Source organism: Agelaius tricolor, unplaced genomic scaffold, assembly GCF_023055355.1.
Source record: "Agelaius tricolor isolate 1412-34295 unplaced genomic scaffold, bAgeTri1.0.p SCAF_2, whole genome shotgun sequence".
Taxonomy (NCBI): Eukaryota; Metazoa; Chordata; class Aves; order Passeriformes; family Icteridae; genus Agelaius; species Agelaius tricolor.
The window spans coordinates 68,493,294-68,505,836 of NW_027269262.1; the positions used below are offsets into that span (position 1 = coordinate 68,493,294).

Below are 12,543 nucleotides of genomic sequence, written 5' to 3' on the forward strand. Positions count from 1 at the left end.
GTTGACATCACTTCTTTATACATCATCTGCATTCTTTACCATAATAATGTAAATTCTAAAGACAGTATGGTTTTGTGTGGAATCAGTTATATTTGGACAAAAATTTGGAATACAAACCTAACTCTTTTTAATGGTAAGGAGGTGTGCTTAGTCCATAATCTGTGAAATTTGAACCAGACCACCACTTAGGACTGTCTCAATTGTTAAACAGAGGTTTAGAAATAATGTAAAAGTAACCAAGTATTGTTGCTGGATGGTGAAAATCTCATCAAGATCAAATACAAGATAATTAAAGTCCCAGCTAAACTAGCAAGCAAAGCATTTTAAAGAACAAATTAAAACTTATCAAGGCTAGTTAAAAAAATAAAATAAAAATAACATGGATAAAATAAAATTAGGTTAAGATGAAGAGAAGCTTGGACTTAGAAAAAAAACCCCAAAATATTAAAATCACTCAAAACCAAAAGGAAACTGACCAAGAACAAACCTGTCAAGGACTGAGATGGATTAGGAAAGAAACTACTCTAAAATGGGACAAACACACTTATATCTATGGAATGTGTAAAGTAAGTGAAACGAGTTAGAACACCATTCTAAAAAAGCTGCTCCAGCATTAAGAGCAGAGGTTCATTTTTCAGTATTCCTTAAAAGTAGATACAGGACATTACATGCTTCACACTTTCTGGTGTTAAGTAGCCCATGACATACTAGTCTCCCCCTGCCTGAAATATTCTGTTAAAATTAGGGAGGCTGAAGGACTAAGATGGACCAGATCTTGGCCAGTGCTGAATCTTATGACACTTGATATTGAATCTGGGCATATGTGATCACAAATAAGGCTTGGAAAAAACTACAAGTTGTCATCTTATCCATCTCCTATGAAGGTTCCTCTGAGATACCTAATCTGTTATAAATCCTTTAGCAAGTTCTTATGCTTACCTTTAACAAACTTGGTTTCCAAAAAATGATTTAAATCATTGTTTTACAGACTGTATTAACATCTAGACAGAGAAAATGGCTTACTCATGGTTTTTTCCATCAAATTTTTGTTCAAGGACAGCTAAAAAGTAACTCTACTTGGTTGATTTAGGGTTTTCTCCTCTAAACCTTCTTCATGTTTTGAAACTCCTCTCTTTAATAATAGATAACAATTTTATTTTTAGACAAACACATGTTGATTCCAATGTTATATTTGTAGGAAGGGACACATTAAACCTTGGGAAATTATGACTCACAGAAAAATATCCAGATGTATTTCTAGTCTTCTTGTTGGAGGAATGAGAACATGCTGGGAACTGGGCAAGGGCCATGAGGGCTCCTACCTGAGAAAGAAGGTATCAGGCTTTGTTTAATACCTCCATGATCATATTGTTAAATTCTTATAGTGACATCTGATAAAAAGAGCACAATCTAATGAGGGAAGCTTGACGGTGAATTCCTTAAAGACTAAAGATAAATGCTACTGTAACAATGAGACAAATGAAATTCTAGTGAAAAAGCTTCACTGAATAAGAAAAAATTACCCATGGTGAAAGTAGGACCAGTACCATAGGGGCTTTCTCCTGCTATCTAAAAAGGAATCTTTTGTGGTGAAGTGTCATTACTGTCTGATAGCACTGAGGAAAAGTAAAAGGGGTCAGCAAACATGTAGAAGATAATAGAGAAAAGAAACAGCCGAAGTTTTCTTAAAATCAAACAGCTCCAGAAAAAAAAAATCTTCTGATTTTTTTTTTCCTAAATGACTGGATGATGTAAAGGCTGTGAATGTAGAAAATTTTATTCTAATGCAGCATTTGATAAATACATGAGGTCTTTGTGATATCTTGCAAACTATATTCTTTTGAATAGAAACACTGGAGCAGAGCATAAAGCAACAGAAAAAATGGAAGACTTCTGAAACACTTTAACTGCATTTTGTCTTTAGTAAAGAGGAGGATTGCTGATTTGAAAGTGTTATGATAAGTTGTTTCTCTTTTATCCAGACAATTTCTTAATACACACAGCTGTGATTATGTACTAACAAATAGTGGCCTCTTTGAGCAAATTCACAAATTCAGTCACACACCATTTTCTCTCTCCACATAATTCCTCCTACAGTCAATCACAGTCTTGCAGGTGAAGACCTGAGAGTAAAAGTTTGGGAACACTTAGAAACAATGACCCTAAATATAAAAATGCTAGAGAATAATGGCAATCATCAGAATGAGGTTTGAATATAAACTCTTGGGCAGGGTTTACTTGCCTAGATATTTGCCTAGAGCCACATAAGACAGTCTTGGCTTCAGCAGGGTGCTCCAGAAGGTTGTAGGTTTTCCCCAGGTGCTGTGCCATATTTTCTGGCACTGTGTGAATGTCTCAGATACCTCAAATCATTGAACTAGTGCAAGACATGAATATTTAGGCAGTGGAATTGAGTCCTTTAATCTACAGCTAACCTATTAATAAAACTTTTCCTTCTTTAGCACTGTCAATCGTTTTTATTTCTGATGTGTTTCAGGAATGCTAGACAGCTTTGTTGTGTCCTGAAAAACATTTTTGTAACTCCTTGATTTTAACTTACAGTTGTAGTCATGACATGTACAAATTTTACTTCTTCTCATCCAACATGCCACTGTTTCTGCAGTATTTTACCAGTGTTAGGCAGGGCTAGTTTGGCCAATATTTTAAGCTCTGTCCTCATTACATCATAAAAAGAATATCTTATAAATCTGCCTTATTAGCTAAGTGACATTTCTTGTTAAAGTGAATTTTATTTATCTAATATTACAACATATTATGAAGCAACATTGTCAGATATCTGTATAAGTATTTATCAGTAAAAGGTTCACATACATGATTTTAATACATCAATAATTTTATCAAGGAGGGGTTATTACTTGGAGGAGGTTAAACATTGATGCTTACATTTATCCTTTATTCAAAGAAAAAACTAACTCATATTCATAGATGTAATATTTTCTTAGATGATATCATAAAAAGAACTAGTGGAAGCTATAAAAGGTTATTATCTGAGAAGACTCTTTGGGTGTGCTAAATTAGACAATGAAAGAGAGAACAGACTTTAAGCTTCCTCCACCTTCCTTTTCTGCCTAAGATCTCTTCAATAAAAATAAAATTGAGCATACCACCCAGACAAAGTGTTTATTGATGAGTAATATGTGAAATTCATGTTAGCAGTTATATTTTTAAAATATCTGCATTTTGTTTCTTTTCTTCTTCTTCTTAAAAAATGAGAGCTTGATAAATTTATTACATCAAAGAAAATATTGGGACCTTATTATTGGGACCTATAAGGTGGGGAGGAGAGAAAGGCAAGAGATGTTATGAGATGTGCAGATGTAGACATTATCAATTCTTTTACCACCAGCAACGACTGAAAAAATTCATTCCAACAGACTGTTGAAATAACATTTTAAACTGTTTCAATCATGTAAGATGCATCCTTGTAGAAAAGCAATAAGTTTAATGTGACCAGGTGATTTTTTTATTGCTCATATGTTCCATTCATTTCTTCCCACATCACTAAGCTGGTTACATTTAACCAGCCATATGCCAGATTCTGACTTCTTTCAAGGTGTAACACTGTGAAAGTGAATTTTAAACTCTCCTAGCAGAAAACAGTAATACAGAAAAACAGGAAGATGCCGTGCCCACTCAAAGCAAGCCAGCACATTCAAGGTGTGGGGTTTTTTGCAGTATTTTCTCATGAAGAGACCTACAGTGATTTGCCAGACAGATTATGTTTATTTTTAGCAAATGTCTTTCACTGCACTGAAGAATCAGAGTTCCAATTAACACAAAGAAAAAAGCAATAAAGGCTGTGCTCTCAAGGATCATTGATTTAAAATAAATTAATCCCTATCCCATGAAATTACCATTTAGTTTAATTTTTTATATTGTACCATTGCCAAAATATTTCCATATAAATACATGTTGTAATAGAATAATGCATGAAAGACCAGTGGAAAAAATATGCAAGTTGTTGTAGGTGCTGTACATTAGACAACATTGAGAGTTAGTAATATATAGCTAGGTTAAACACAGAATAAAAATCAGGGGGAAAAGTAGACATTAATGACAAGGAAATGATCTGGGCTTTTTAATTACAATCTAATGTGAGCTGAGGAAAAATATTGGAGACATGTTGCGAAGTCAATGAAACAAGGAAAATTTGAACTGAATAATATGTTTGGGAGCCTTCAGGTAGAAGAAGGAAGAGAACATGAAAAGAAAAGATTGCTAGATGAACCAGTAAATTTAAAGGGAGACCACAGATCTCTGTGGTTAAAGTCAGATCACAGATCTGATTCGGCTGCAAATTTACTCAGAGGGAAAATTGAGCAGGGCAACTGTGGAATTATCCTCGGTTCATATAAATTGGTGCAAAAATATTGACTCCAATGGATATTAACTACACAATGCTATTTGACTATAAGGCCTCCAGGGTCTTTCTATATGGTGCAGATATTTTGTCTGCTGCCATGCTTAACAATTATACTAATTTTTTTCCTTCCTGTCACTTTTGATTTGTTTTGCAATCTCCCACCTTTCTACTGACCTCAACAATTGATATGGTGTAATCTCAAGTGTGGTATTTTGAGACAACTGTAGGTGAGATACTAAAGAAATCTAAAAAAACTATCCATTTCTTTTACTTTCTTCAGGCTACACTTTATCCTCAGCTTTCCTGATACAAATCCAAAGCAAATGAAAAGGTATGTGGTCAGATTTTGATAGAAGGAGGAAATTAGATTAATAGAGCAATATAAAGTAAAGATTTTGCTTCAGTAACTAGAGACGTGTCAATATGAGGATTTGTGACTACTGAACAACTGAAAGGAGAATTAAATGGTGCACATGGTGCACCATGTGCATCATTTAATGGTTATATGGAGATATAAAAATGTATCTGATCTATCTGAGAGGTGAAAAAATTATGAAAAATTTAAATTTAGGGCAGGCAGATTGAAAGAGATATTTCTTTTCATTTCTTTTAATTGTTTTTCGTTAGAAAAGTAACTATAGGTCAATGTTTTAGATAAATGCTACCAAATTGTTCTTCTTTGACTGAAACATGAATGATCCATGAACACCAAATGTTATTGTTTTTTATGTAAGCCGAAAATAATATTTTCTTTATTTCTTTGAATAGTTAGGGAGCTGCTGTCTAAATATGCATTTTAAGGAGGATAAAGAGTACTATTACCAGTTTTCAAGACATTTCAGTCATTCTACTTTTTTTTCCTTAGATGCTTCTGTGTTTGTGCTCTCTGGGTTTAAGATGGCAAGCAGCTCAAAATACAAATTTCCTAAAACATTGAAAAATATATTCACTCAATTTTATTAAAGGTAGACTTATTGCTGAATGATCTGGATTTTCTACTTCTTTTCAAGTCCATTATTGCCACTGGGATCTTCTTGACTGTAATCTAACCAGCATGGCAAATACCAACTCCCATTTCCTCAACATGGCAAAAATTTCTTCACCATTCACCTGTTCCATTTAGAAAGATATCTGGATTCTTTGAAATGGTGATATACATGTATGTGGATGATCATAAAATGCTGTCACTTTATCCCCATGACCTTGTGATTCAAAAGACTGAGAGCAGTGAGGTAGCTACAAAAATGAGCCATCAGCAAAATGTTATTCAAATAACTTTCCCCAAATTAAATAATTGAAAGGTGATGCAGAAGCAACTATAGGCATGAAAAAAATAATTTCATTTTATAAATGAATATTATATAAATTATTTATTTATAGAATAATCTATTCATGATCTCCAACATGTAGTCAGGATTTAATTGATCAACATGTGTTGATTTTGTTTTAATAGTAATTTGAAAATGTAATAGAAATGAAAATGTAACCAAAAATATTTTAACATACCCATATGCATAATTCTAAGCCCTCTCAATGGAAAGTTAGTTTTTGTTAGTTTATGAGGTCATTTATACAATTTTAGTTATGTCAGGGCTTTTTCAAGGAATCTTGATTTCAGACCATTGCATAGCATATTAACCCACTTTGTCTGATTACATGACTCTATCTGTGTTCTGGATTTTTATTAGCTGGTATCAAACACATTTGAAAAAAAGTATCAAAATAAATATGTTTTGTCTCTGAGCCTTGTAATAGAAAAAATAGCTAGAGCCAGTAGCAGCTCCCCTGGATTTTAGAAGAATGGTATTACCCTGCCTTTCTCCGAGAGATTGCTGGTTACCTTCTGTCAGTGAGCAACTGTCTCACTGCAAAGCAGGAGCACGATCTCTTTTGTCTGTGGTCAAGGCAATTATTTCTTAGAAAGTGGAATTTCTTCACAATGACTATGTACAAGAGCAAACGCAGAAACCAAAGATGTAAGTAAATTATAGTTTTTTTTAATATTCTTAGAGAGGAGGGAAAATAAATCTCCAGTTTCATAGAAAACCATGTTTACTTTACCCTGTTTTGCTTGAATTATACCAGGAAAACAGGATCAGTATTCCATGCCAATTATCCCACTGTTTCCTCATATTAGGTGCATGAAAGAGCTTTAAAATGAAGGGAAAAAAAAAAAAAAGCTCACTTGTTACCATGGAAACCCTCAGAAAGTGATTGCTTGATGGCATCAACAAAGAAACAAAGATTAAATATAAGTTTAGTTCAGCAGAGCAACCTTTATTCAGGGCTTAATTAGTGGCTAGCTGTGACCTTTGATTTGACGAGGCTGACATGCTTTCCCCTGGTGGACTTTTTTGTGTGGTTTGCATTAAGAAGCCAGTGACAGCAGAACTTTAAGGGCAGTTAATTTATTTTCCTATATCACAACTTTCAGAATTAACTAGTTTGCTAGCAGAGGAAAAGAGAAGCTTGCATGTGTGTCTGCTGTGCCTTTACAACACTCCAGCCCTGAAAATTCCCTGGCTTCTTAAGGCATGACTTTCCAGTCAAGCACCTCTTTGACTTTCTAAATTGCTACGGCATCAGATGGGGGAATTTCAGTATCAATATTGCCTCCTCTGGAAGCTTATGGAACAGGTGACTGAGGCAAGTGAAAATGTGCTGTGGGTCAGGTCATGAAGTATCTGCTGCTCCAAGAAAATCTAGTAAAAGGCTGAGTTATGAATAGAGAGCATGTCAGAAGCTGTGAAAAAAAGACATTCCTCTAAGAAAAATGCCATATACACACTGTGGTTTTGGGGAGAGGGCAGGAGGGGCAGAATATCAAATTCAAAACCAGATAAGTTTGGACTTCATTTGGACAAGAGCATTGCTAGGGTTCAGAGGGATATATACAGCTATATCACTGACCTCAGTTTCTGGGTCCTTGTAGATTAATCAGTGTAGCTGTCCTTCAGTTTGTCTTGCTCAAAAGAAATGGATGTGCTGAATGTAGAAAGTTTAGCAGGACAGATCTCTGCTAAAATCTCTGCAATAGAAATCAATCATCTGCATCACATTCAACCAAATAAATTATCATAAATTTTCATAGCAGCAATAGAAGAAAATTATTTATATACAGGCAAATTATGATTAATCTAGCTCTTTTTAATGTATTAATTACTGTCACCATTATTATGTAAACCAGGAGCTCTTTCTATATACCCAGCTGCATTCTTGCAATGTCTCCTGTCCAAGCCTGGTTATAGTGTACAATAAAAAAAATTGTGCTAGGGTAGATGAGTTTTAAGGGGGTTTTGTTGCAAAGATACAGTAATCACTAAAATGGCACAGGATGCTTCTAAAAATGCTTTTTTGAAGAGAACCTTGCTTTCACCCCTGCTAACCCCAAGGAAAATTTGTGATTTGTCCAGAGGCAAAAAAAACCCAATGAAACATGATCAGAATTCACACTGTAATTATGAGGGTGGATGTTGCAATGTTTTCTGTTTTAAAACTGTCTTCAATTTTAAGATCCAAATCTAGAAAATATCTCAATATTACATACATATTATATAAATTACATATATAGGCATATATATTATACATATATAGGTAGATTTATATAGTACTGTATACATGGATGCTTCATTAATACATTAGCTAATTAATAACTCAAATAACCCTAACAAAGAAACAAAAAAATGATAATGCTCCTGTTTATATCATTCAAAGGCTTTTTGAAGGATAGATTTAATCTAAGCAATTTTTATTCTGAAATATAAGGAATTATGGTAGCAGCTGCATTAAACAGTAGGTAGGTACCACATTTTCTGTGCATTTCTGGTGCTCCTTAATGAAACATAAGAAAAGATGTTGAGTATATAATTTCCAATATATGTGGAGTAAACCTTGGGATCCATACCTCCTCACTACCTCTCACTACATCTCACTACCACACCTGAACTTGTGGCATAAAATGAAAGTGAACTTTGTGGCTTTTTCCTATCCACTGAAATTATACTTCTGGATTTCATACACTCCTTAGAGTACTATAACCATTGCTTTTCAACCCCCTTTTTTAATGCTTTAAAAAAGTTATAAATGCATTCTGTACTTAATTCAAAAGCACATCTGGTAAGAGAGGAGAATAGAAAACGTAGAGACATGATGGCGTTTTCTAATGCAAAATAGAAGTAATCTCCATATCCAATTTCTGTCTCAGGTGCAAAGAATACATGCAAAAAATGTGTTCACCTACCTGTCTGTAAGAATGGGATGAAGGTTTCCTATGCATACTTTCAGCTACAACGTAATACATAAATCTTCTAAATTCTAAGCTAATCTTAATGTTTTTCTTTCCTTGTAACTTTATGTTCAGTTGTAGAAAAATGGCCCTTATATTAAATACTTAGAGTATTTTATTTATTCCATAAACATTGTAACTCATGAGGATTAAAATAACTATCACAAGTAATTGTAAAACTTATCTCACTGAATAAACAAAATTCAGATTAAGGCTATTTCTGTATGATTGTGTGTACCTACCTACAGACAAATACACAGCCTCCATACATACATTTCTCTGCACAAGCAGATGATAGGATGCTTGATCCTTCAGGATGCTTGATTCAGGATGTTATCTAGGTGATAGGCTGGTTTCTCATTTGATTGCATGGGCGTAATGGCTGAGTGAGGGGAAACCATCATAGCCAACACAGCCTTGTTACTGGGCACTGGTAAATGTGTGGTGGTAGAGTTTTCTGAAATAAAGTCTTGGAATCATAGACTGTCCTACTTTGGGGCTGTTGGGGAGGATGGTCAGGAAAAGTATTGCAGTAGGCTGCAGTGCAGGTGTGGGTTTTCTGCATGGAGGGGCAGCCATCCACAGTCCCACCTTCTGGAGATAACATGCCTCCAGGCTTCCTCCCCCAAAATGAGCAGCAGGCATTCAATTTCTCATTACAATCTTTCTTGTGCCTTCACAGGAAGGCTATTACAGGAATCAAGGAAGGCCACTATCCCTGAAGAAAATAATATTGGAAAAAACTTACTTACCTATAAAGCAACTTTAAGAAACTCTCATTATTCTTATTTATTGGTGGTTTGTGTAGCTTGACAAGATAAATCACCACAACCTTGTGAAGGGTTCTGCATGAAAAGATGATTCTTAATATTTCTTTGGTCTAACACCATAAATTTGACTCAGAAGAAATGTAAGTGGAGAAAAAGAGAGTAGTGGCTAGTGTGGCAGGCAGATGTGTTTTGGGGAAGGTGTCCAGCACAGGAGCAGCACCTAGGAGGAAATGGCAGAGTGCTGCCAGAGAGATGCTGGTGCTGCCAGAGTGCTGAACTGGGAATTGGAAAGGTAAAGGAAGGATGGAGAAATTAAGGGGAAAAAACAGAACTTATCTCTTGCTTTCTTCAGCTTCTTGTTTTCAGTGTATCATGGGACCTCTCACACATGTCAGCAATAACAGTCAGAGCACAATGGCAGCTGAGGCGGAGATCAGTTACTTTTGAATATTGGAAACCCTTGATAAAGTCAACAGCTACCATAAATATAACCACAGATATTGTCCCTTTCCAGGGCGCTGGAAACTGAATTCCCAAACTTGTCCATTCCATATGAAGTATCCTGTCAACATCAAATTGTGCTCCAAATGCATTAATGACTTCTGCCATGGCTTGATGACCATGTAATGTCCACAGGTGCTACCTGATGTATGTTTGTGAAGAATCCTTGTCTTGCTGAAGAAAGAGTTTTGTGTATACTGATAAAGAAGAGAAATTCTGTGAAATTCCAGTTTGTAGGAATATTTTGTCCTATCTGAATTCTTTGGTCTATTGTGTTGTCCAATATATTTTCTTTCATTGAGAAGGTCCCACTTGCAAACCTTTTTATCACGGATTTACTGTTCTTATCTTCTTTGTTGCCCCTTACAGATGGAATAACCACTTTCAGGCTTAAAGAACTGAGTTGGCATCTGTTGAGTCATGTTATATTACAGTCTGATCAGCCCATGATTACTTCCATCTTCTTTTTGCCTCTTAGGGCAGTAAAGAGACCTCATCACTGAGGCTGTTGCTGCTCAAAGAAAACAGCAGCCCTTAATATAGTGTGTGCTAGGAGGTAAAGTGACTGGAAAACCAAATCTCATTGGGGAAAAGAAGTGTAGCTACTGACCCAGATACATATAAGAAAACTCTGCCTCTTTCCTTAAAACATCAGAGACCTAGACAACAAGGGAATATCTCTTCAGCATGGTATTGAGACAGCTTTCTTCATGTAAAGCTATCCTGGAATAGCCCCAGGATATTCCTGCTGCTCCATACCTTTTGGGGAAGAAGAGTTCAATGCAATTAAGTGTATCAGCAATAAGGCTGAACAAGAAGAAACACATGATCTGCAGGAATACAAATATCTTTGAATATTCACATCGCATGGATAAAACCTTTATACAAATAAAAAATACAATTGTGACTCAATAAGTCAGGGGCTTCAGGGTTAGAAAATTTCTTCTTGTAGCTTTGAAGGGAGCTCATAGTGAGCTGAGAGGGTTGGCTTATTTGAAATTATTCATGCTCATTATTCCCATGTTACTAAGCAGTAAAACTGAAGGTATATGTCCCTGACTGAAGCATGTTGTGTAAAGGAGCTACAATTTTTTCTTTGACACTTTTTCAAGTATCTGTGTAGACTTCTAAAGCAGACATAGTTTTTTCTTTTTCTGCTTCTAGACAGTACAAATAAATCAAAAATATTGAAAGAGAACTGTTTCATAATGCATCTTTTGAAAGGTTAGTAGTCTGACCAAACTCAACACACACAACTTACATGATGCTTCCAACTGCTTGGCAGGAGTCTGCCTCGGGAAGAAGAGTAGAATTTTTGTCCCTGAAGAGGAAATGCTGAAAGTGTGGAGAAAACCTTTACAAATCAAAAGCTAACAGTCTGCCTTGAAAAGGGGAGAGAAAGGAATAAACAGTGTAGGTACAGATTCAGAACTGACTTTAAAAGAATTGTCTGAGAACAGAAGTCAGAACAGCAGAAATGCAAGTGGAGAACATAACAAAGAAATTCAGCCAGCCAGTTTTATGGAGGAGGAATCTGGGGCAGTAAAAAAGCTTAATAATAGCTTTGACTTCATTAAAAGATTATGGTTTAAATGCTTGGGGGGGGGTTCTTTCTTTTGCATAATTTAGTAGAATAGTGGACAATGTACAACAATTCAACAAAAAGGAAAAATCAGAAAGCTAGGGACATCTCATAGAAATGCATCTGCTATTATTAAGGATCATAAAAAGATGATTATTAAAAAGTACAAGCATATGCAAATAATGTAATTTGGATTATGTGATTTGAAGTGCATTAGGGGAATTAGCAATGAATGTGCCACACCACTGAACGTTTATGTTTGAAAGGTCATTTAAAACTAAGAAGATATCAGAAATATAAGTGTACTACTGGTTTTCATGCACAAATAAAACTCCAGCCTGCACAGGCTGGAACCAAATGCTGCTATGTTCATCAACAACACAATTTCTCATTAGTAAAACAGCACTTACTGTGTGTTGGTTGGTCTTTTATAAGGAGTCAAATTTTAAAATTTTTATGACTGCACTCCAATAAAAACCAGACATCTGGGAAAACGAATAAAAAGTTTTTTTAAAACTTGAACTGCAGATAACCATAGTCTGAAGTGATCTATATTGAAAGACAATTCTAGTTGTTAACTTGAGCAAACAGAAGTCTGGTTGTTAGAACCTAAATTTATAATACTGCAGGCTGATTTAAGATATAAATTTTTGAGTGTAATCAGTCATAAAATACTACAAGAATTTTCAATTTGTCCTCTCCGTCATTTAGATTTTGAATACAGATTGCTCATCTATATTCAAAAGTCTCTTAAAAAATTACTATCAACCTGATTGCAAAGTTCTTACCCAAATCCTAGAGTTTGTAAGCAAGTTGGAAAGAGCATTATTGTCATAAAATGTCTAAAACCTACAAAACTCTGGAAATCTCAAAGGAACTACAGCCTTCCTCTATTAAGAACTGTATACACTGCTGTAGCATTGCCACCTACATGCCTACTCAGAAAAGGGGAAGAATCCTTGAGAGGTTCATAACACAGAGAATCTATTCTCCTAAGGGAAAATCTGCTGTTGCTTATTTT

At 35.1% G+C, this 12,543-nt stretch overlaps 1 protein-coding gene across 7 annotated transcripts in view; it reads left to right on the forward strand.

Annotated features, from left to right (window-relative positions):
* The window catches only part of RALYL (RALY RNA binding protein like), a 370,535-nt gene that overhangs the window by 255,885 nt on the left and 102,107 nt on the right, over window positions 1-12,543 (forward strand). Inside the window, exon 1 of one of the 7 annotated variants that reach the window (XM_071421355.1) lies at window positions 6,201-6,360. The exons of the other annotated variants lie outside the window; for them this stretch is intronic. Within the exon in view, the coding sequence (XP_071277456.1) occupies window positions 6,324-6,360 (37 nt within the window). The 5' untranslated portion in view covers window positions 6,201-6,323. Of the gene's footprint in view, window positions 1-6,200; window positions 6,361-12,543 lie in introns of those variants that run through there. 7 annotated transcript variants of the gene reach the window in all.